Source organism: Spermophilus citellus (assembly GCF_964194105.1).
Source record: "Spermophilus citellus genome assembly, chromosome: 11".
NCBI lineage: Eukaryota > Metazoa > Chordata > Mammalia > Rodentia > Sciuridae > Spermophilus > Spermophilus citellus.
The window spans coordinates 83,800,134-83,821,298 of record NC_138192.1 but is presented as its reverse complement, the minus strand read 5'-3'; the positions used below and the strand labels follow the sequence as shown (position 1 = coordinate 83,821,298).

Genomic DNA, 21,165 nt, shown 5'->3' with positions numbered 1-21,165 from the left:
ATGGGAATAATGCTGAAGTGAATCTCCTCCAGTACTGTTTAGGACTTGTGCCAATTTGGGCATTAAGGAAGTTAATCATGTCTGAAGCTGCATATTGAACTAGGTTACAAAAAAGAAAAGTTCTAATACAAAAATTACAAGGAAGATTCAGTATAGGAAAGTCTGATACTCAGTTTCAAGGTCTGTGGTCAAATTAATAATTATAAAAATAGCATCTGAGCGTGGTGGTGCACATCTGTAATCCCAGTAGCTTAAGAGTCTGAGGCAGGAGGATCCCAAGTTCAAAGCCAGCCTCAGCAACTAAACGAGACCCTAAGCAACTTAGACCCTATCTCAAAATAAAAAATAAAAAGGTCTGGGGATGTGGCTGAATGGTTAGGCACTCTTGGGTTCAATCCCTGGTACTAAAAAAAAAAAAAAAAAAAAAAAGGAAAAAAGAAAGAAAGAAAGAAAAAACCAGCAAAACACTTCAGGGGTGTTTTTGTGTATTTTCAGGGAATTGTGTACCCGAATTGTGTACTCGTTCCTCTTTAAATATTCAATGTTTGATGCAAATGAGAAAATACAACTCAGTTGGTTGTTGCAGACAGAGTCCTGGCCATGATTATTGATTTAGATATAATATATGTACATTCAGTAGATTTACTTTTACCCAGTTGGAGAAGAGCACTAGCAGCATAAGCAGAGGCCTTATTAAGAGTGTGGCTTGGGGCTAGGGATGTGGCTCAAGCGGTAGCGCGCTCGCCTCGCATGCGTGTGGCCCGGGTTCGAACCTCAGCACCACATACAAACAAAGATGTTGTGTCCGCCGAGAACTAAAAAAAAAAATAAATATTAAAAATTCTCTTAAAAAAAAAAAAGAGTGTGGCTTATATACATTTTCACTACGATGTTGTAATAAAAGGAGTTGCAGTTAGATATTCCTATACGCGAATCCTGTTCCATGGCTTTATTTGATAACGTCAGGAAAATTAGTCACAATAAAAAATCTCCTATATTAGGATTTTTAAAAAGGAATCAAAGAAACCACATCCAGGGCTGGCTGGCACAGTAATAGTTCAGTTCTCTTTCCTGCTCTCCCTCCCTTTCCAGTAATCCTTCCTTTCTTGAGTGCTGTACAAGTCACCTGAACTAGAAGATTAAGGGTCATTTTTAAAAATCCCACCCTCCTCTCCTCTTTACTGCTTATCTAAATAGTCATGGGATCTGTCTGCTCTGCTCCTAAAACTGTCTTGACTGCCATCCACCATGTCAGGTCTCTACTTAATCCACCCTTCCATTAGAATGTCACTCCCCCTCTATTTCCCCACAGACCAGACAGAAATATCTCCTGCTTTCACAATATCACAAAGCCTCTGATTACTCAAAGCGTCACAGGCTTCTCCAGGGTTATAAGGCAGCTGAGTGACACACAGTGCTAGGCAAGACTGTGACCCTGTGCTTCTTGGTTACTCCCTGTGGCTGTGTTCCTTTCTCCCAGGACCACTGAGGGAAGGAGTATAATCAATACCCAGCCCTGCCCTCTCAGATGCCCACTAAAGCCATCTGTACAAAAGAAAAAAAACTAGAAAGCCCACTGCCAGCTCATCCCTCAGGAAAGATAAATAATCAACCTTTCACAGATATTATAGACCAGATAAAGTAAATTCATTGTTTTAGTCTGTTTAAGGGAATCAAGATGTAAATGATTTGAAATGTAACTTAATAAGAAATGAGGATGCCTAGAAAAACAGAACCAAAGACAATTTCATAGAAAAAAAAATTCTCTAAAACAGAAAATAATTCAAGTATTTATTTAAGGATGAGTTAACATTTCAAATGATTTACCTTAAAGAGTAGCCACTCTACTTTCTTACGTTGGTTAATCCAAATAATTTCTGAAAGCTCAACAAGGACTATGTACTATGAAACTAGTAACATTCATTAAATGAATGACTTTCAGAAATCAGTATGCATGTTGTGATGGACCTATATATTAAAGAGCACAATTAGACAAACTATAAAGTGATGATCAAAAATCAAGGAAAAAATTGCCACCTTCTTCTTGATGCTGCCAATTCCAAGAACTAAGAGTTGAAGCTTTGATGTTGACTATTGAGAGTGCAGTTATAAAGTTCACAGTGGCAAACACAGAACTAGTGGCAAAGGAAAAGCAAAGTGCTGAGGCCCAGAAACAGGATCCCTGCATATGGTCCAAACCCTGTCCTCAGAAGTATTAAACACAGTTAGGACTTATGAGTGATTAACAGATTTATTCGGACATGTACCAAATACAAGGTAGTTTCATGAGGTTATTAAAAAACATGCTCTGGGATTTACACAGAGCCATGGTTCTAAATAACAAGGTTTTTCATGATGCACATTTCCTGACTGCTTGACTCTTTCATCTTCCATAGCGTTTTGCTTATATTGATCTATAGTTAGAAATGCTTATGCCAAATAAAGAAATAAGCCAGTGGTGATGAGCTGAGAGAGTTTCAGTTAATCATGAGATTTCAGCAAGAAAAAGAACTAGTCAGATTGTTAAAGAGGGTTCCTTTTCTGAAAATAGAGGCTTTAAGTAGCTGTTTAAAATTATGTTTTTATAACCATTATCCCATTTGATTTTTAAAACCACCACATAAGTATTATTTTTATATGCATTCTACAGATGAAATATTTAATCCTCAGAAAAGTTAAGCCATGAACCTAAGCTTAAACAATCAGACGTGAATGGAGAGCTCATGCTGTTAACAACCACCCTATATGCCAAAACTTACAATTGCAGCTTCACTTAAGCAAAAGTTGTCTACTTCTCACAAACTGGAACAAATAAAATCTTAAAAGGTAGAAGATAACTATCAGATCATTCTTCTCTCTATTTAAATAAAACTAAAGAATGAATCCAGTTAAGTGGATTACACTGAAAAAATATATCATACGAATTAGATAAAAAACACAATGGGGAAGAACAGTGTTCTTAAGATCTAAAATAAAGTTGTACTTTTTAAAACCAATAAGACTGAAACTGTTCAGATGGTTCAATATGAATATAAGACCTGGCTAACATTATCTTTTTACTTTAAATTTACAAACTGTTAGTTTTATATCTACAACCCCCCCCCCCCCCGCAAATAGTAACACTAAATGTAGAAATGAATTTGATGACAAATATTTGTTATATATACCCTCAATGTCACATTTTCAGATATGAATTAATCCTTATGTAGTCAAAAATTCCCCTTCCTGCTCCCACAGGAAATGCTATTGGGGAGTGACAGACACCAAGTTAACCAGCAGAGGATACAAACATGGTGAGGTAGCACCAGGGGAGACAGAATCCTGAGGCTGGGCTGGGAACAGGAAGAAACAGCTGGAGGACACTTTCAGAAGCAGCAGGAACAGTGGGTCTAGATGACCCCTTTGTGATGGGCTCTGTGGGGTTCAAGTTTACTAGAAGGAATGAAACTGAAAATCTCGAACTCCTGGCACAGAAACAAAAGCAACCTTGTGTCTGAGGAACCTACTTGGGATCCAGGATAAGAGGCACTCTAGCTGGCCACCCTAGCTGGGGTGGGGGTTACAAACTTGCAGGGAAGAAAGCAGAAAGTGTGGTTCCTGTGAAGATCTATCTAATGGTGCATGGGTGGGGCTCTGGGTGTGTGGCAATCTCTTCACCTGCTTCTGAAGTTGAGTTCTCAAGGCTACTGATGGGAAGTCAGACATTGTAAAGTGAGGAAGATGGTAACTGGGAGATTTCTAAGCAATCATCCTTCCTTTATTTAAATAAGGGGGAGAAATTTTGAGGAACTTTGGCACAAAATAACTTTTAATGCACTTTCTGACTGGATCCCAAAGCTGACAGCCTAGGAAAATACTACCTATTACATGAGTGTAGAAAATCCTTAATAGCAAATAACTAATAAACATTTATTGAGGTACTACGAAGTTATACCATACATGGGGCTCTAGGGACGTAATAAAAAGTAAAAAGCCTTGGTTCTTGCACTTATGTGCTTCAGAAATCCAGGCAGGGAAAAAAATGCAATCAAATAGTCACACAAATGAGGAAATAGTAAGATACAGACCCAGGTGACTTCTACTAGGGAGTCTGATTATAGAAAAGAACTTGGCCAAAGTGGGTTGGGGGGAGGGCATGGAGGAGATTTCCCATTTAGAATTCTTTCACATGGTGACAGTCTGACTCGTAACTGAACTATCAAAATTGAAAGTAGTAACTAAAGAGGTTTCTATAGGAGAAAAGAGAGATGCTTTAGATAGATCTGTTGAGAATAGTACTGCTTAAGTAGACCAGCCACTCACAAGCAACATTTGGTGAATCTTACTGTAGTTTTTGTGTAGCACATATTCTTATACTGTTATGAACCTGTGGTTGCTGAGTTATTGCCATTTCTAATACCCAGCTGTGGCATGGGGGTACTTTATTAGTTGTTTCTCACGTCTCCAATGAGGGAAGCTAATTTTCTTAAATGCATACCTACTGAGAGAAATTTTACAAATCACAGAATACTACAGCTCAAATGGGATGGCTATATATTATAATGAAAGGCATAAAATTGCTTTTTAAAATGAACAAATATGTAATCTCCACACTTAATGTGTTAAAATATATCTGCAAACAAAATATTCTACATAATTAATCTTCAAGACAAATTTAATTTTGTTAATCCATAAACCAAAGTGATTATCATACTACTACCTGAAGGTCAAGAAAATGTAACCATATTTTTTTTCCTCCAAGTAACAGTAATAACAACAATACATTCAAAGACATTAAGGAAGAGAAAGAACTGATTACTATAGAAACGAAACCTGGAGATAAAATTCTAAGTTTAGTATTTTAAGCTATTATAAAAATAAGACTGAAAATTTCTTTTCATGCTAACTTATTTGACAATAAAATATTTACATATTTAGCCCCATCTTTATCATTTAACTTAACAAAAATGAAATAAGCATTGCTCTGAAGAGATAAGAACTTTTAAGACATTTCTCCTAGTTGCTTTTAGATGCTTTTTCAATACACTTCCAGGTTATCAAAATATTTCTAAGTTTTTAAAAGAGTCTTTTAAGAAAAGCCTGCAACATTTGAAACAGTATCACTATCATCTTTCACTGAATGCCCTTATGCAAGTTGTGGATTTTAAACAATTTAACCCACCACAGTCGGAAACTGATTTAAATAATTTTGAAGCCCAGAGCCTATTGAAGATCTTTTCTTTCTCCTCCTGGTAGGAGAGCCACCAGTACATCTTGATTTCCTTCATGTGGCTAAGCTTACAAAGACAAGAAAGACAACATCATGACAGCTTGAATGAGTTGTCCTATTATTTCTAGCAAAATAAAAATGCTGGCTCACTTCTCAAACAGTAGCTGGGGTATTTGAGATTTCTATTTACTCTCCTTCAAAATCACCACTTACTCAACAATTTGCTTCTAACAGGGTATAGGTATTTTTTATGAGCTAAATTACAGTCACTGATAAAACTCAGTGTTATTGATTCTTGTAATCAACATTAAAAAGATTTTCTGGAGATGACTGTATTTTAAGCCAAAGAATGAATCTCTAATGGTAAAATTCTAAGGGGAGTGAGAATCTAGAAAACAAAGGTTTTGTTGGGCTGTAGTATTGAATACTTTACAAATCATATATGAATTAGGCTGGTTTGGTCTTGGTTTTTCCATCTGAATTCTTTCCCTTAGTTTTAACAAGAATTGAACAAAGAATTCAAAGCCACTAACCTACCATTTAGATTTGCTTCAATGATGTAACTCCAGACTAGTGTGAGCTCAGTATTTTAGGGGTTTTAGCCAAGTAACATTTTAGTAGCTCTGGGTATCTAAGGGTTAACTTTTGAGTCTTTGCCTGGTGGTGGTTGGTTGATTTGGAGGATTATATATGCACCAGTCAGTCCTATATCTACTTTAGAGCACCCTGAAAACTCCTGGAATTATAGAACTCTTATTAATCTCCTCCATCCACCCCTCATGAGTCTGGAAGTCCATATTCTCAAATATGATCACATGATGGAGACAGTGGCAGGGAACACACATGATTTAAAAAAAATATCTATACAATTTTTAACCCACATGCCTGACTTCCCCAGCTGGTAATCACTAATCAGGTGAACAAGTTTTATTGCTTATTAAATTTGCACACATAAAATCCAACAGTGGCTATATTGTCATTATTTGAATGAAAAATATCATAAAAGTACAAGTTTTGTTTTATACACAGAAAACTTTGATTTTATAACTCAATTCAATTCATGCATAATTTGCCATACACATTTCAAATTAAAACATAGATCTAATCATCCAAAAGTCAAGTTACTATAATTTTGATAATCCCTTTAACTTTGCTGGTAATTCAAACTTAACACCATTTAAAATAACATAAAATGAGGACAGTTACATTTTAAACACTTCAACATTAACTTCACACCAACAATGTACCAAATGCTATATAGCAAATAGCCTTCTTGGATTAAGATAATAATTTATTTCATTTAAAACTTAAAGTTTGAAAATCTGATTCTGACCCTGTGCTTCTGCTAGATTAGCCTTGATCTTTATGATTTAACTGAAACACTGGTAAACAAAACAACCATTAAATTCATCTTCTTGAGTTACAGTTGTTTTCAACATACTGAATAAAAATAATCCCTTCTAAAACTGAGATTTGTGGCAAATTTTCACAATGGGGACAGTAAAAAAGAAAATATTGTTTCTTTTACAATATTGCTGTATCAAGGAGAAAATAAATTTACCCATAATTCCATACCTTAATTTCTTGTCTGTATTTTTTAAAAAATTTTATCAACATACACTTTTTACATTGTTATAACATTTGCATACAATTTAGGGCAAAATCACTACTTAAATCCTAATATACAGAATTATATATAAACTTCTGAGACTATAGTGCAAAATCTGCAACATGTGATATATACCATAATCCCCATATATCTAAGAATTTCAAACTTCCATACCAAATCACAATTTCCTTTCCTTCTCCCCTTGACTAAATAAACAAAGATGGGGCTCATGTGAATCTGATTTCACCACCTACAAAGCAATACACACAGAAAATTGTAATTGTCTTGGTCGTTTAGCAGTCTCTGTGCAATCATTGTAAAATTAAAGTCCCCACCCCCTTTGGTATAAATATCCCCATATCAACAACCAATTATCTCAAAGGTTCTTAATTATATCTACTCTTATTGAACTTGTTTTGTAGGAAAGGTAGGTAGTTCAAATGACAGACTTCTCCAAAAGGGAAAATGCACCTAAATATACTACAGCTACCAAAGGATGAGGGTAGAATATCTTGTACTTATAGAAATATAAATCTTCATGCTACTACAGTAAGCTTGGGCCAGTCACTGTGTCTCTGCAATTCTGATTACTGTAATATGAATATCATATTTATATTCTCTCTTTGGGGGATATTATAACAAAAAAACTAGATTATATGTAATAATTTTGAAATCTTCAGATAAATAGTACTATATTTTTAAAAAATATTCATTTCTAATATCCTTTAGGACAAATAGCACTTATTACTAACCAGCACCACTGGTTAGAAATTGATAATAAATTTACCTTTCCAACAGGTTTGAAGAACAGTTCTGGAGAGCATACTGAACTGGTTTCATTTAGTAACACACTGACATCTAGTGGAGATTTATAGTGTGCTATGGATTACCTTACACCCCAAACCAACCACAGTTCTGATGCGGGCAGAAAAAAAAATAAAAGCACCTTTTGGTCTTTATGCAAAGCATAAAGAACAAGATACAAAACAAACAAACAAACAACAACAACAAACAAACAAACAAAAAAGAAGAAGCTTAAGTTTTTCTTGTTTAACTAGAAACACTGGACAATTCACCAGACATAATCAAAATGGGGTGGTAGAGGTGGGAAAGGTGAAGCATTACTTAGTGTTATGATTCAAGTGGTCCCCCAAACTCAGAATTTTAAGGAACCAATATATAACTATGTGCTTACCTGTTCTTGTACTTGAATGCAAGCAAAGGTAGGGGGTAGGGAGAAGGAAAGGAGGAATACTGAGAAGGGGCAGTGGGAAGTAAGTCTTACAGAGTTCCCACTACATCCCTTGAATTCATTTCTATATCTCTTTGAGGTTAGAATTTTGTCAATTCCAGAAGAAAAGTTCCTTTAAGCAATGACTGTATAAGCTTTTTGGCATGTCACTAAGCATTTATCTAAACCTACTTATTTAATACACAGCATTTCCTCTGGAATAAGTATGTTCCTCTGTAAATAGTATGTTTCCACTGCCCTTTACCCTGAGCTTCCAAAATGTCTAGCACCATCAGTGAAAACATGACTTCTTTCTATCCCACCCAAAGGTTACAAGAAATAAATAACTAACTGGCCCCAGGAAGAAGGCAACTTAACACTTATATACCAAATATTTATTAAGACTGTTACAATCATGATATCTGCTACAGTTCAAATTAAACCATGCTCCCTCCTCCCCCTGTAGTGAACCTGACAAGAACTCAAGAGTGAGATGATCTATTTGATCTACATACCAGCCTAGCCTACTTCCTTATTTTCTACTGAGCTTCTTTACACCACTGTGTAATAGCTTCATCATTCCATTGAACAGGAAAGGGTGAGGAGAAGAAGTTCTGGAGTTGAAATAAAGAATTTTTTTTTTTTAATATGTACATACAGCCGTGTGCGTTAGTCTCTGGTTCTGGCAGACCCTTTTCTACCACCTCTCTTCTGAGGGGGCAAAAAAAAAAAAAAAAAAGGAAGAAAGAAAAAAAAAGAGAAGTGAAAACACCTTACTGTTGGTCTCCAAGAAACATGGAACAAAAAGAAATCCTCAAAGATTAGGAATGTGCGATTTTTCTCATGAAGAATGTATGAGTTTGTTCCCAGCACATCCACAATGCTTCTAATTTTTAACTCCTTCACTCTTTCATTGATGTCTGGGAATCAGAAGAATCACCTAGAAATGATTGGGCCAGACCAATTCCCAAGCTCAAAGTCCTAGAGGAATCTTAAAAGACAGCCACATTGCTTAGTTACAAACAAAACATGCTTAACACAGCCTTAAATAAATATGTATACATTGTTGGTGCTGTTAAGCTTTAAAAGAGAAATATACTTTGTTCTTCTTGGGAATTAATAGTAAACTTCAATCTTCAGAGCCCAGAGACAAAAACGGACAAACAAAACAACAACAAAAAGATGGGACACAACCTATTAGCAAAAGCAAAAACAATGTTCTAACAGTGAAGTTTCACGCTGCACTCACTCAAATGTATTATTATCCATATTTATTGTATTTTACTGCTTAAAAAGCCTTTCCAAATATTTTATGCTGCCTGCTTTGCCACTAAATAATTCCCTCACTAAATTTCACTGTTCACTGCTTTTAGTTCAATGATATAACTGAGAAAATTCAAGCCTAGAAGTATAAAAATAATTCCTAGTTGCAAAAAAAGCAAATGAGATTTGAAAGCTTACTCTATTGTACGATGCTGATTAAATTAAATAATTTGACACTAGAGTTTAGCATACTGAAGATCAAAAAGCCACAATTGAAATACCAGTTACATATAGTTTATTTATAAGTAAATCAATGATCCCTAAATATTCTAAAAATACAAATGAAATTTAAAACTTATCCCCTGTTTAACAGGAAGTATCAAAAAAAAAAAAAAGACAAGGCAACCCTTGGTAATTAGTTTTCACACATATATATCTTATTGAAGATGTTATAAAATAAAAGTTAGGGATTCATGGGAAGGCCCTCAATTTTGGCACTAAGGCTACTATCCCTACTGTGAAAAATAAGCAAATTTTTTACAGAGCAGTCGTCAGTCATTTTGGAGAGTGTGTGTGCGTGTAACGTGTTGTACTAAATCAGCCTTCTAGTTTCATTCTCCCAGGATGTGCAGCTATGTTTTAGACAGGAACTGAATTTTCCAGGCATGTTCATAACTGCGGATGCTAAAGAAGAGGTGCCTCTTAAAATATCAACCATGATACACTATATAAAATGAATCCAGAGATGTGGTCAGAGTGCTTGTGTACAATGTTTAATCTCAAAAAGAGAATTTACAATAACACCACAGAATCAATACCAAAATTTCTACAACCAGAATCCACTGCTTCCTATGCTCTTGGCTTCCCTGGAATGTTAAGAAAATAGAAACAAGATCAACTTACAGAATCTGGGTAAACTTTATTGATCTCTTTATCCTTTCAACATTACGAGAGCAAGCAAGACAATATTTTTAATGCAGGTTCAAAGGAGTAAATCTTTTTCCATACAGTATAATCTTCTCCCACGAATCAACCCTCCTCCTCCATCACTTTAACAACCACAACTCAAGAGTACAGAATAAGAAGAACTTTGGCTGTTTCTCTTCAGGAGTTCTCACTGGAGTGTCTTGTCTTCTTGTGGCTTTTGGCATCCTATATTTAATACTCAGTGTTCCCAAAATGATAACCAGAATTATAAAAGCCTACTTGGAAAATAAATGAAGAGAAAAAAATACATTTCTAGTTAATCACTGAGGGTTCTAACAAGCTCTCAGTAAAAATGAATACAAAACAATTTCTAATTTTAGTTAATAAAATATTTAAGAGATGCTAAAGGACTTTAGAGATGCTGTTCTCTAGATACCATTTGAGATACTAGTCTTGTAATCTTTGTCAGCTTTAAATAAGGAAATGCTATTCAAGCAAAGTGCCTGAGAAGAGGTATTAACCAAGGGAATGAAATGACCATTGTGTGATTTACAATCCTCCGTTCCTTTAAATTCACTTCAGTTTGAAAGAACTCCCTTTTGAGCTTAGCTAACAATCAACTTTAAATTCAGATTGTTTTATGCCCATGTTTAAACATGGCCGAATACTTATCAGTCTTAATGGAAACATCACTACAATGAAAATAATTTAGCTTAACATTAACTATACCAAAGCACCTTCATAAAATGGTACTACAGGCATAGACATGTATGTTTTGAAACATACATGTCTATGCCTATACATACATGTCTATGCCTGTAGTACCATTTTATGAAGGTGCTTTGGTATAGTTAAAGTTAAGCTAAAAAACATCTCCAAATACTCAAATCCAGGGGAAAAAAATCAAAGTATAAAGTTGCCCACTCATCACTGAATTATTCTGGACTGAACAGAAGGCTCAATTTCAGCATTGCCAAATGCTCTTAGGCATAGAAGCAATGCACCATCTGTCTTGAAGCACAAGAGCCTTGGTTCACATTTAAAATACTGGTGTGCCTAGCAAAGTATCTTAAGCAATCCATTTTCTGATACTTGACTACATGGCCAGCAATAAGGTTACAAGAACCAATATTTTGAACTATTGGTAGTAAAATAAATTATAAAAATGCTGGTGCATCAGAGACTTGTAGTCCTATGAGCACAAAGCCTTAAAGAAGTCAGTGGTTTAAGGAGTGTTTGTGAGTCACTATTGCTATTTTTCTGAGGAAATATTTTTAAGTGATAGATGCAACTGCTGCCATTGGCAGAGTGACTCTAGTATGTCACTACAAAACAAGTGTATCTGAAATTGCGATTTTCATAGATGTTGCTTCGTCATGCAGCACACTACAGTGATGTAGTGAAAGAAAGCCAGGTTTTTAAGAAATCAGGACTTGAATTTGGTAAAGAATGGGCAACCACTGACGTCTGTGAGCAGACTGTCCTGACAGAGCTTACTCTGGGGAGATGAATGTGATAGTAGTGTGAAGAATGGGTTTTAAACAGTTCCTGAAGATAAGGGATGTCCAAGCACCTGGATAAAATTGCAGGAGTGGAAGAAAACAAAATAAAGACCCTGATGCCCTTTACAAATAAGGCAAAATTAAAGCAACTACCACCTGTCACTGTGTGAAATATTCTGAAGAATACTGTAATGATCAATTTAACTTAGGAAAGAAGAGCCATATTCTGTAAGTTGAGGGAAAAATGTTTAGAGTCTACTTGGGCTTACATGTGCAATAATCACAGAAAAATACTGTCTCAAATTTCTTTCCTTCAGTGCCATCTCCAATCAAGCTTGGATCTCATCACTCCCCCAAAAAGTGTGCTTATACAAGTCCCCAACTATCACTCCTAAACTGCTAAGTAACATGGTTATTCAGGCCCTCATCTTATTTACCAGTAGCACTAGATGCAGATTATTCCTACTTCCTTGAAACTTTTCACTTCCATCCCAGGTCCTCACACTCCTGGCTTTTCTTTTACTTTTTCACTGTTTTTTCCTGGGGTTCTTTGCGGATTTCCTCCTCTCCCCAGTATGGCAGTGCTAAGACCTCTTTCTTTTCTAGAGGCATTCATTCCCCTGATGAGCCTATATACTCTCAAAGCTATACATCTGTTTACTTGAGTCCCAAATTTACAGAACTTATTCCTGAATCAGATTTGTATGTTCATTGTCCTGACACCTCCATTTCCAGGTCTAATAGGCATAAAAAACCAAACCTATCTTCTCCCAATCCTATTGCACTCCCAAGTTTCTCAGCTTATGAAAACTATACCCTTCAATTTGCTCAAGTCCTACATGCTTCATTCCTTTTCATGCCCACCCCCCACCCCCACCCCAAAGTCAAACTATCACCAAATCTTGTTAGCTCTATCTTTAACTGCAACTTTATCATTTCGTATTATCTATATCACTGCCACCCAGATTGAAATCATCATTCTCTCTTCCCAGGATTACTGCATTAGTCCCGTGATTGCCTTATTCCTAATTCCCTACCTTAATACCAACCCAAGTCTCTTCCCTAACAGTAATCTAATTTCAAGTACACCTAAGTCATATCCTGTCACTTTTTGGCTAAAAACACCTTCTGGTGGTTTCCCATCTTATTTTGAATACCAGCCATATGCCTTACAATGTAAGACCCTACATGATGGCATCTACAGCCATCCTGCCCTAGCCTTCTACTCCTGTCCTTGTTGCTTACCTTTTTCTTTTTGGAATGTGTTAAGCTTGTTCTTCCTATGGAATGCAGCCTTTTCACTTGCTATTCCCTCTGCCTGGAATACTCTTCCCCTATTTGGTATATCCTTTACCCTTAATTAGTTCTTGACTACCCTTTTTTATAAGTGAATAGCAACCTCCCCTTTCTCTCACCCAGCACATATTCCATGTTTCTATTTCCCATCCCTGCATTAGTTTTCTCAATACCATCTAACACACACATACATAAAATTTAACAACTTTTTTTGGGTAGTCTGTCTGTACTTGAAAGTAAACTCTTCAAGAGCAGGGATTTTTGTGAGCTCTATTCATTGCTAATCCTGTAAAATAATATTTGCCAGAGTATACAACTAGTAACTTGTTTAATGAAATGAACTGATCCCTTTTTCCTAGGACTCATGACAAATTAAGGAGATTATACACATAAAAAATACTTTTAAAAAATGTGTCATTTGTCATTTTTAAAAACTGAGAGAAGAAAAAGTGCCTCACATACATATATGTAAAATGACCTTCATATTCCAATGGACTTGAGTTTGCTTAGCTGGTTTTAACATGAGTGAGAAAAGAGACTAGTTAGAATTATACTTTTGGTACCAGAGAGCTCTTACCCAGTCACCTTTCAACTATATCTACTGGCACAAGGAAGACATTAGGTAACACAAAAGTGACCCTTTAATTTTTTTGTCTTATTCCATTTCCCTTTCATTTCAGAAGCTAGTAGTGGAGTGGGGGACTCGGATGATAGTTTAATAAATGACTTTCAACACTTAAGGACAGCCCTCTCCATCTATCATATAATATGCTAGTTTTCTCTTCCCCTAAAGAATTTCTTAGAATTTCCTCAATTTTCATTTTTCCTGTTGCCCTAAAAGCGTACCATAAGCAGATAGGGTCATGTGCTGCTTAACAATCGGGATACATTCTAAGAAAAGTGTTGCTCATCAATTTCATTGTGATGAAAACATCAGAGTGTACTTGCACAAAGAGGGCCACACTAGGCAATGTAATCTGATGGGAACATAGTGATCTATGTGGTCCACTGATCAAAATGTCATTATGCAGTGTGTGAACATACATATATTTTCTTTTTACCAACAAATGGGAATAGGAGACATGGATCAATTAAGAGGATACTAATAATAATGGGAAATTATGTCAACTTTGTAGAACAGGAGCATTCTGGTGTATTTACAGACTTTTAAATAAATTATAAGATTCATTTTCCATTTTAAATAAGCAGATATTAAGTAGGTTATATGAATAAACTATTGCTAATTTTCCATATTTCAGTTTAGCAGGAATATAAGCAACACTGACCACATACAGAGCACTCAATCAGGATGATGGGCAATTAAAAAGGCATGTCTGATAAGCTTCACATAGTGTCTGGATAGCCTTAAAAAGGCTTATTCCCATGATTTAATAAACATTTAGCAAATACACAACATATTAGACACAGGGGTAGGTACTGAAATACAGAAATGAAAAGTATAGGTATTACCTTACCAAAGCTCATTATCCAGAAATAGTGAAAAGGTGCTAAAATGAATATAATAGTATGTTAAATGCAAGCTAGAGACATTGGGTACTAAAAGTAATTTGAAAGACAGAGTAATTATTTCAAAAGCGTCAACTAGTGTTAAGCATGTTTAGTATTATAATGATTGGGTAAACTTACCAAACATTATACTAATATTTTCATTGCTAAATCAGCAAGGGCATATGTTCAATTTATTATTCAACATCCATTTGTAATGGATACACATTAGCAAAGATGTGTTCTCTTCTGCTAGGAAGAGGGAAAAATCTATCAGGACAGAAAAATGATGAACTAAAAGAATGTGAAAATGTACTCATATTTGTACAAACCATACTGCTTGAAAAAAATCTTTCAATTTGCACTTAAAATTTGTAGAATAAACTCACAATAAAGATCAGTTACGGGATTATGCAGAATAAATGCAGTAGAACCCCCTTCTATTCTCCTACTACTTCCCTGAGAAAGAGGAAGGGAGGGAGGGAGGGAGGGAGGGAAAGAGATGGAAGGAGGAGGGAAGGAAGGAAGACAATTGATTCTTGGCTTTAGAGCAAACATTATCAAGGAGGGCAATTGGCTTGTTGCTGGTACTGGGAAATATGCACATACTTGCTTGATTTCTTTTTAATATTTCTGATGTTTATGTAGGTGGCATCTTAGAAAAGACGGACAAACTAAAATGTAAATGAGAGCAGAACAAGAGGAAAGAAGGTATCATTTTGGAAGCAACCTTGAGATAAATCTTAGGGATCTGTGGCAAAAACACAGCTTTTAGAGACCTGTTACGTAGATTTGCATAATGGCTTTAGCTTTACCAGATTCAATAAGATAACCTATAGAATTAGAAAATCTAAAGTGAATTTAAATTTATCTAAATACAAATTACTGACTAGAATAACTAGACTTGTCAATCCCTTTTATTATGTCATAGTTGTTTCTTTCAGAATAAATCTGAACTAGCACGCTGTCCCGTTTCTGCTTCCTAATCATAAGTAATTATTTATGTGTATTTACATCAGCGACAAAAACTAATAAAGAATGCTTTAAACTGTCTTTGGGCCTGAATATGGGTCACCAACTACTTAAAAACTTTCTCCTTCAAAGCTTGGTGTCTGTCAACGCCCCCACCCTGCCTCTTTCCCCAATATGTTGGACATATCATTTTAAATCTTCCAGTCTCCTGAACTACTGGATACACACACAGTTGGCAGCACAAAAGGTGGCAAACCAAAGAAGAGAATGCTAGAATTCCAGAATAAATACAGAAGAGAGAAACAGAAAACAGCAAAGTGAGGGTGGTATCCATTTGCCTTAGTTAGATATGAATAGACAGACCTTAGAGCATCATCCCTCAATTCTCATTTTAACAAGGTTGATGCTGTCTGACAATGATCAAGGCTTTAACATGATTCATTACTGTTGACAATACAGTTATATAAACCACTCTCAGCAATTCATTTTATGACTATCAGTCAACTGTGTAGAAACAGTCCATTACACACTGGATGGATACACATTTAAATCATCGAAGAACCTTATAAGAAAAAGCTGATAAAGTAGTTATTAGGGAAAAAAAATCTACGTTTCATTTCAAAAAATGTGTATCTACTAAAATGTAATTATAAAAGCTTATTTACTTGCTTAGGTATAAAAAAAGGAATTTGTATATTTACTTAAAATAAGAAAAATTAACTAAAATATAATCCAATAATGGAGTTACTATACAATCACTCAAGTCTTTTAAAAAAACGTTTAATGGTTTGAGAAAAATAACAGATGTCTCAGGTCATGTTATAAGTTTGCCCAAAGAACAAAATATAAATGGTGACTAAAACTGTGTAAATGTACTGCACTAACGAGACTATAACAGGTTAGGATCTGAAATCATGGGGCTGAAATTGATTTAAAATTTTACCACATATTCTTGTACTGTTTTAAGAATATACTTATTAGTATTCTTATAAGATAGTGGGTTGATTCCAATTTCTTTAAATAAGCATCAGAAAACAACACCTCAGAGTTCTTGTTAGAAAAGGTAGTACATAGACAGGTGAAACTGTAATATGTACTGAATTTTACCTTTTTTAGTTAACACTACCTTGTTCTTAAAAAGCCAATATCTAGATAACTAAAACACCTTGTGGCGTTGAAAAATGCTTGATATATTTACCAATAAGTTTCCTGATGTGATTACACGTGATATGTGGTTAATTTGCCTCGTTTTCAAATTCAAAAAAAAAAAGGAGGCGAAATTAGTAATATTATATCTATGACAAATGTCTAAGGGAAAATATTAACAATCCTACCTCATGTTCACAGGAAACAAGTTTGTTAAGCTTCCATCTGAGATTAAAATAACGATATAGTAAAATGTAAACTGTACTTCACTTTGTAAACTTCAGTTATAATTAATTAATCTATGAATGTCCACTTTTGCAGGAAAGTGATAACTTGTGTATGTGTATTCAACAGTAAGCTATAATGTTATAAAAGACTCTTAGCCTAGTGGTAGAACATGGGAACTGCATCTCTTAATTGGATTGGCTACATAATGTTAAGCAAGTTATTTAACCTGTCTGTATATCAGTTCCAACTCTGTTGAATGAGGACCATCAGTGTCTACTCTCCTAAAGCTCTTTAAGAGTATTAAACAAGATATAGCACATCAGCCTCTACAGCCTATAATTTGCATGCAGTAGTACATTACTGCCAAACTACTCCAAGGGCACGTGGTCACAGTGTGAACACTCCAAGTTCAACAGGATGCCTGGTGTCACTGTCTTTCTCAAGCACTTATAAAATTATATTTGGTCTTGTAAATTACAAATTTTGATTTTAATGGGCAAGAAAAAGTCTGGGTTTTGTTTGAAATATCACAATTTACATATAGAGCAAATCTCATGAAGAAAATAATTCCTATGATAACCTATGTAATTACGAAGGAGATCTACAGTTTTTTTAGAAATAGAGAATGAGAAAAAAATCGAAACTTTGAGGTGACCTATGATAGGAAACCAAATGAAGTTTATTATTTCTTGAAAATATATCCTTTTGATTATCTTCTCTCAAACTTAGAAGAATATACTCTCATTTTATAGGTAGGCTGACTCATAACACCTAGATACTATTAGCACCCATATAAAAATGTTGACAGTTCCCTGAAAAGAGAAAGCAGAACAAGCAGAAGAAAAATTTATAAGATTAGAATTACTGAGTTTGAGAGATAATAGAAAACAGGGAAATTAATTCAACTCTTATATTTCATATATGAATAAATGAAAACTCAAAGAAAGAAGTATCCTATTCAAGGCAACAAAGGGAGTTTGTGGGAGAGATGCAAATATTTTAAGTAACCAATTCCCTCAACTTTGTCCCAGGCCAACAAAGCAAAATAGGTTGGTGGTATTCATTAGATATATAGTAAGACCAGAAAATCCAATCATGGCGTCTATCTCCAAATATCCTATTATTTGGCATAATGAAAGATTTTCTAGCATCAAGAAAATATTTACTACTGTAGGACACAGAATGAACAATTTTGGTAATACGGAAAAACTACTTTCTAAAACTCCCCCAGTCTGATAAAAAATATTTTTGTTTACATAAAAGGTCTCCACTCTCACCGCACTGACATGGACTCTATTAGATGTATTAGATTTTGCTTAAAATAGTCAAAGCTCAGAGGTTTTCACAGACATAAGCCTCAAAATAGTACCATTTTGTTTGTTGTTTCTTTGTAATAGGATAATTTGGGGGTATGGGTACTTAACTGAAAAACAGATACATAAGTTTCATTTTACTCTAAGACTTCTATGACAAATACTCAAGTAGGAGTCCACTATTCATAGTGATGAAAATGCAACTATAATCATGTTTTGCTTTATTATCTTATAGCAATGTATTTTTTAAGCTAATGATTCAACTCTAAAATTTTATTTTAAGATGGTACTCTATTACCATATTAAGGACTAAAGAAGATACTTGCTCCATATACCACAACCTTGATTACATGACCAAAGATAATTATACCATCATGGGGAATGGGAGGAGCACATTAATCTGTTTACATACTCCAATAAGAAAAGCTTGATAATTATTATAATTAATAATTATGGCTAGAAATAAATTAAGTTAAAACTGAGAAATAATACTATGTCTGCACAGTAACACAGTTCTTTTCTACCTTCAGGGCAGACAAGGGTTTTGTGTTCAACTCTGCTTCTGGCTATATTGGTTGGCCAAGTGTCACAGTAAGAAGGGTAAATGAATCATAAAAATTCAAGACCAGGATTAAAAGGAAAAGACACCACACAATAGCTATCAGATCAAAGTTATTATTTGACAATATTGCCCAATGCTGGAAAGAAATCACCAATTTAGAAGCAAAATGTTCTAAATAAGATATTTCCAGACACCTAAGTTGAGTCATGGTTTTATTTTCTTTAGCTCAAATACCATATTATCAACATAAAACTTCATGGTTTAAAATTCAGTTTTGTATATTTAATTTCATTTTATTTTCTCATTAAGATTTAAAGGAAAAATCCTATACTTCAAGATTTTAAATGCTTTCAATTGAATAATTCATTCATTTGCACTAGTCCTTAGTAGCCCATCTTCATATTCACATCTTTATTTCATCAACAATCATCTCAGACACACCTTCTGACAAGACTGACTTCAAACATTACGACAGGAAACTATGCCTTCAGGAGCATGTTTATTGTGTTTGAGATGATACATCAGTGCTCTCTGAGCTACAAAGGGTAAAAGGAAATCCTCTCATTACAAACTGACAAAGGTAAAAGGTAAAACATTTTCACAACAGCATGAACCACATACTCAGAAATAGATCTGGGTTTAATACAAATGACATAATTCCTAGTCATCTACGGCTACTTTTATAACTTCATACAGATAATGAATTAGGCTAAAATGCACTATAATATTTGGTAGACTTCAGGACCAGTATCCTTAGTACATCACAAAATACATTTTGATATCCCAAAGAAGCAAGACTTGCAAGTAGGCGTTTTAAACATAACTAATCTACAGCTACAAAGTTCTACTCTTGATAGCATTTACCTTTTTGGGGAGTCTCCCAGTCTCCAAAGGATAAAAGCAGAGAGTAGAATCAGTATAACATATACACAGAAGTCCGTATTGTAAAGGCTATAAAGATTTGCAGCACAGTGAGAAGATGCCTTCTGCTCCTTCACACTGCATACAAATTATGTGAATTATGTTGCGTATCTCTTGGTCCACTGTCTGGCTATCCTGTCATGTTCTGCTCTGTTGGTCAAATACTGAGTGGCTATGCTTCCAACCAGAGGATCCGCTAGAAAAGTAGAAAAAACATTAAGATATTATGTGGGGTCTTAATGGTACAAGTCTAACATTATTTTAAAGTAAAACATTTCAGCAGTATCTTTACATATCTTTATATATAATAGATTGATTTTTGAAAGAAAAATGCTTAAAGTAATATGTCCATCTGAATATATTAATATTCAAATTAAGTATTCACTAAAAAATGAATGTTGAGTTAATGGATAGGATTTCTATAAAAGACATGCCTTTAGTATGCAAAAATTATTTTGTAGTCTTCACATTTTATTGAACAATACAAATGCAGTAGGTGGTGTATTTCTGGTTTATTATAGATATTAAAAAATCACTTACATGGAACCCTGATCTAAGAATACAATGCTATTCAGAATGAAATTTTCCTTCATTCTATACAATATGACTCTAATCACTATGTATGTCTCCATTTAAAAACATATTTGCCATTTTATTTTAAATAGAATTTTGAAATAGTTGTATCTACGATGTAAACTTTTAACTGATGGTTTGAATTACTTTTTAAAGTATACATAATATTTGAAGTGATCCAAATGATAGTAAAGAAAGTTTTAAAAACTGCCTTCCTGACTCCAACTACTCCAACTTCTCTCTCTCTGGCAAACAATTGTTACTCACTTAAAATATTTCTTTGCAGAGCTTTTATATGTATTCAACAAGCATCTTATCTATTGTTAGTTTACATAGAGGCGCTTGATTATTTTTAATAGCTGCATTCTTTATTAATGGACACTCAGCTTATTTCTGTCTTTTGATTTAATAATGATATAAAAACTTCCATCTATTTATCCATCATATATATCTAACTGTTGAGCTTAAGGTAACAATAATAGCTGTTAGTGAATTATAAAATATTTAGAAAGAGTTAGCAATTTCTTTAAACATAACTAAATAGTAAGATAACATGTGAAAATCCAGATCTGTTTACCTTGGTAAACAAGTCAGTCACCCAGTTAGATATTTCTGAAAAAGTTACAAATTACATACTAATGATGCCAGAGTTTAAATAATCAAAATCTAGTACAGCTCTCATATCAGCTATCATTTTAATGTCCATTACTACTATATTTACTATAACTAACTTTAATCCAAAAAGGGAGAGAGAAGCCCTTCATTACTGAGTAGTTAAAACTCATAGAAGCAGGCAGCAGAGGAAAGAATGCACCAGAGTCAAAGACACTGCTTCCTTCCTGGCAGAAATGCACTCTATAGCTACATGTTTTAGAAAGAAGAGATTCTAAGAATGATAGTGAAAAAT

General features: G+C 34.5%; 1 protein-coding gene across 4 annotated transcripts in view; it reads right to left on the bottom strand.

Moving 5' to 3' along the window:
- Positions 1-19,248: 19,248 nt before the first annotated feature.
- The window catches only part of UBE2E3 (ubiquitin conjugating enzyme E2 E3), a 90,225-nt gene continuing 88,308 nt past the window's right edge, over positions 19,249-21,165 (bottom strand). For all 4 annotated transcript variants that reach the window (XM_081261419.1, XM_081261420.1, XM_081261421.1 and 1 more), the window contains one exon: positions 19,249-19,881. In XM_081261419.1, coding sequence (XP_081117545.1) covers positions 19,784-19,881 — 98 coding nt within the window. In that variant the 3' untranslated portion in view covers positions 19,249-19,783. The remainder of the gene's footprint in view (positions 19,882-21,165) is intronic.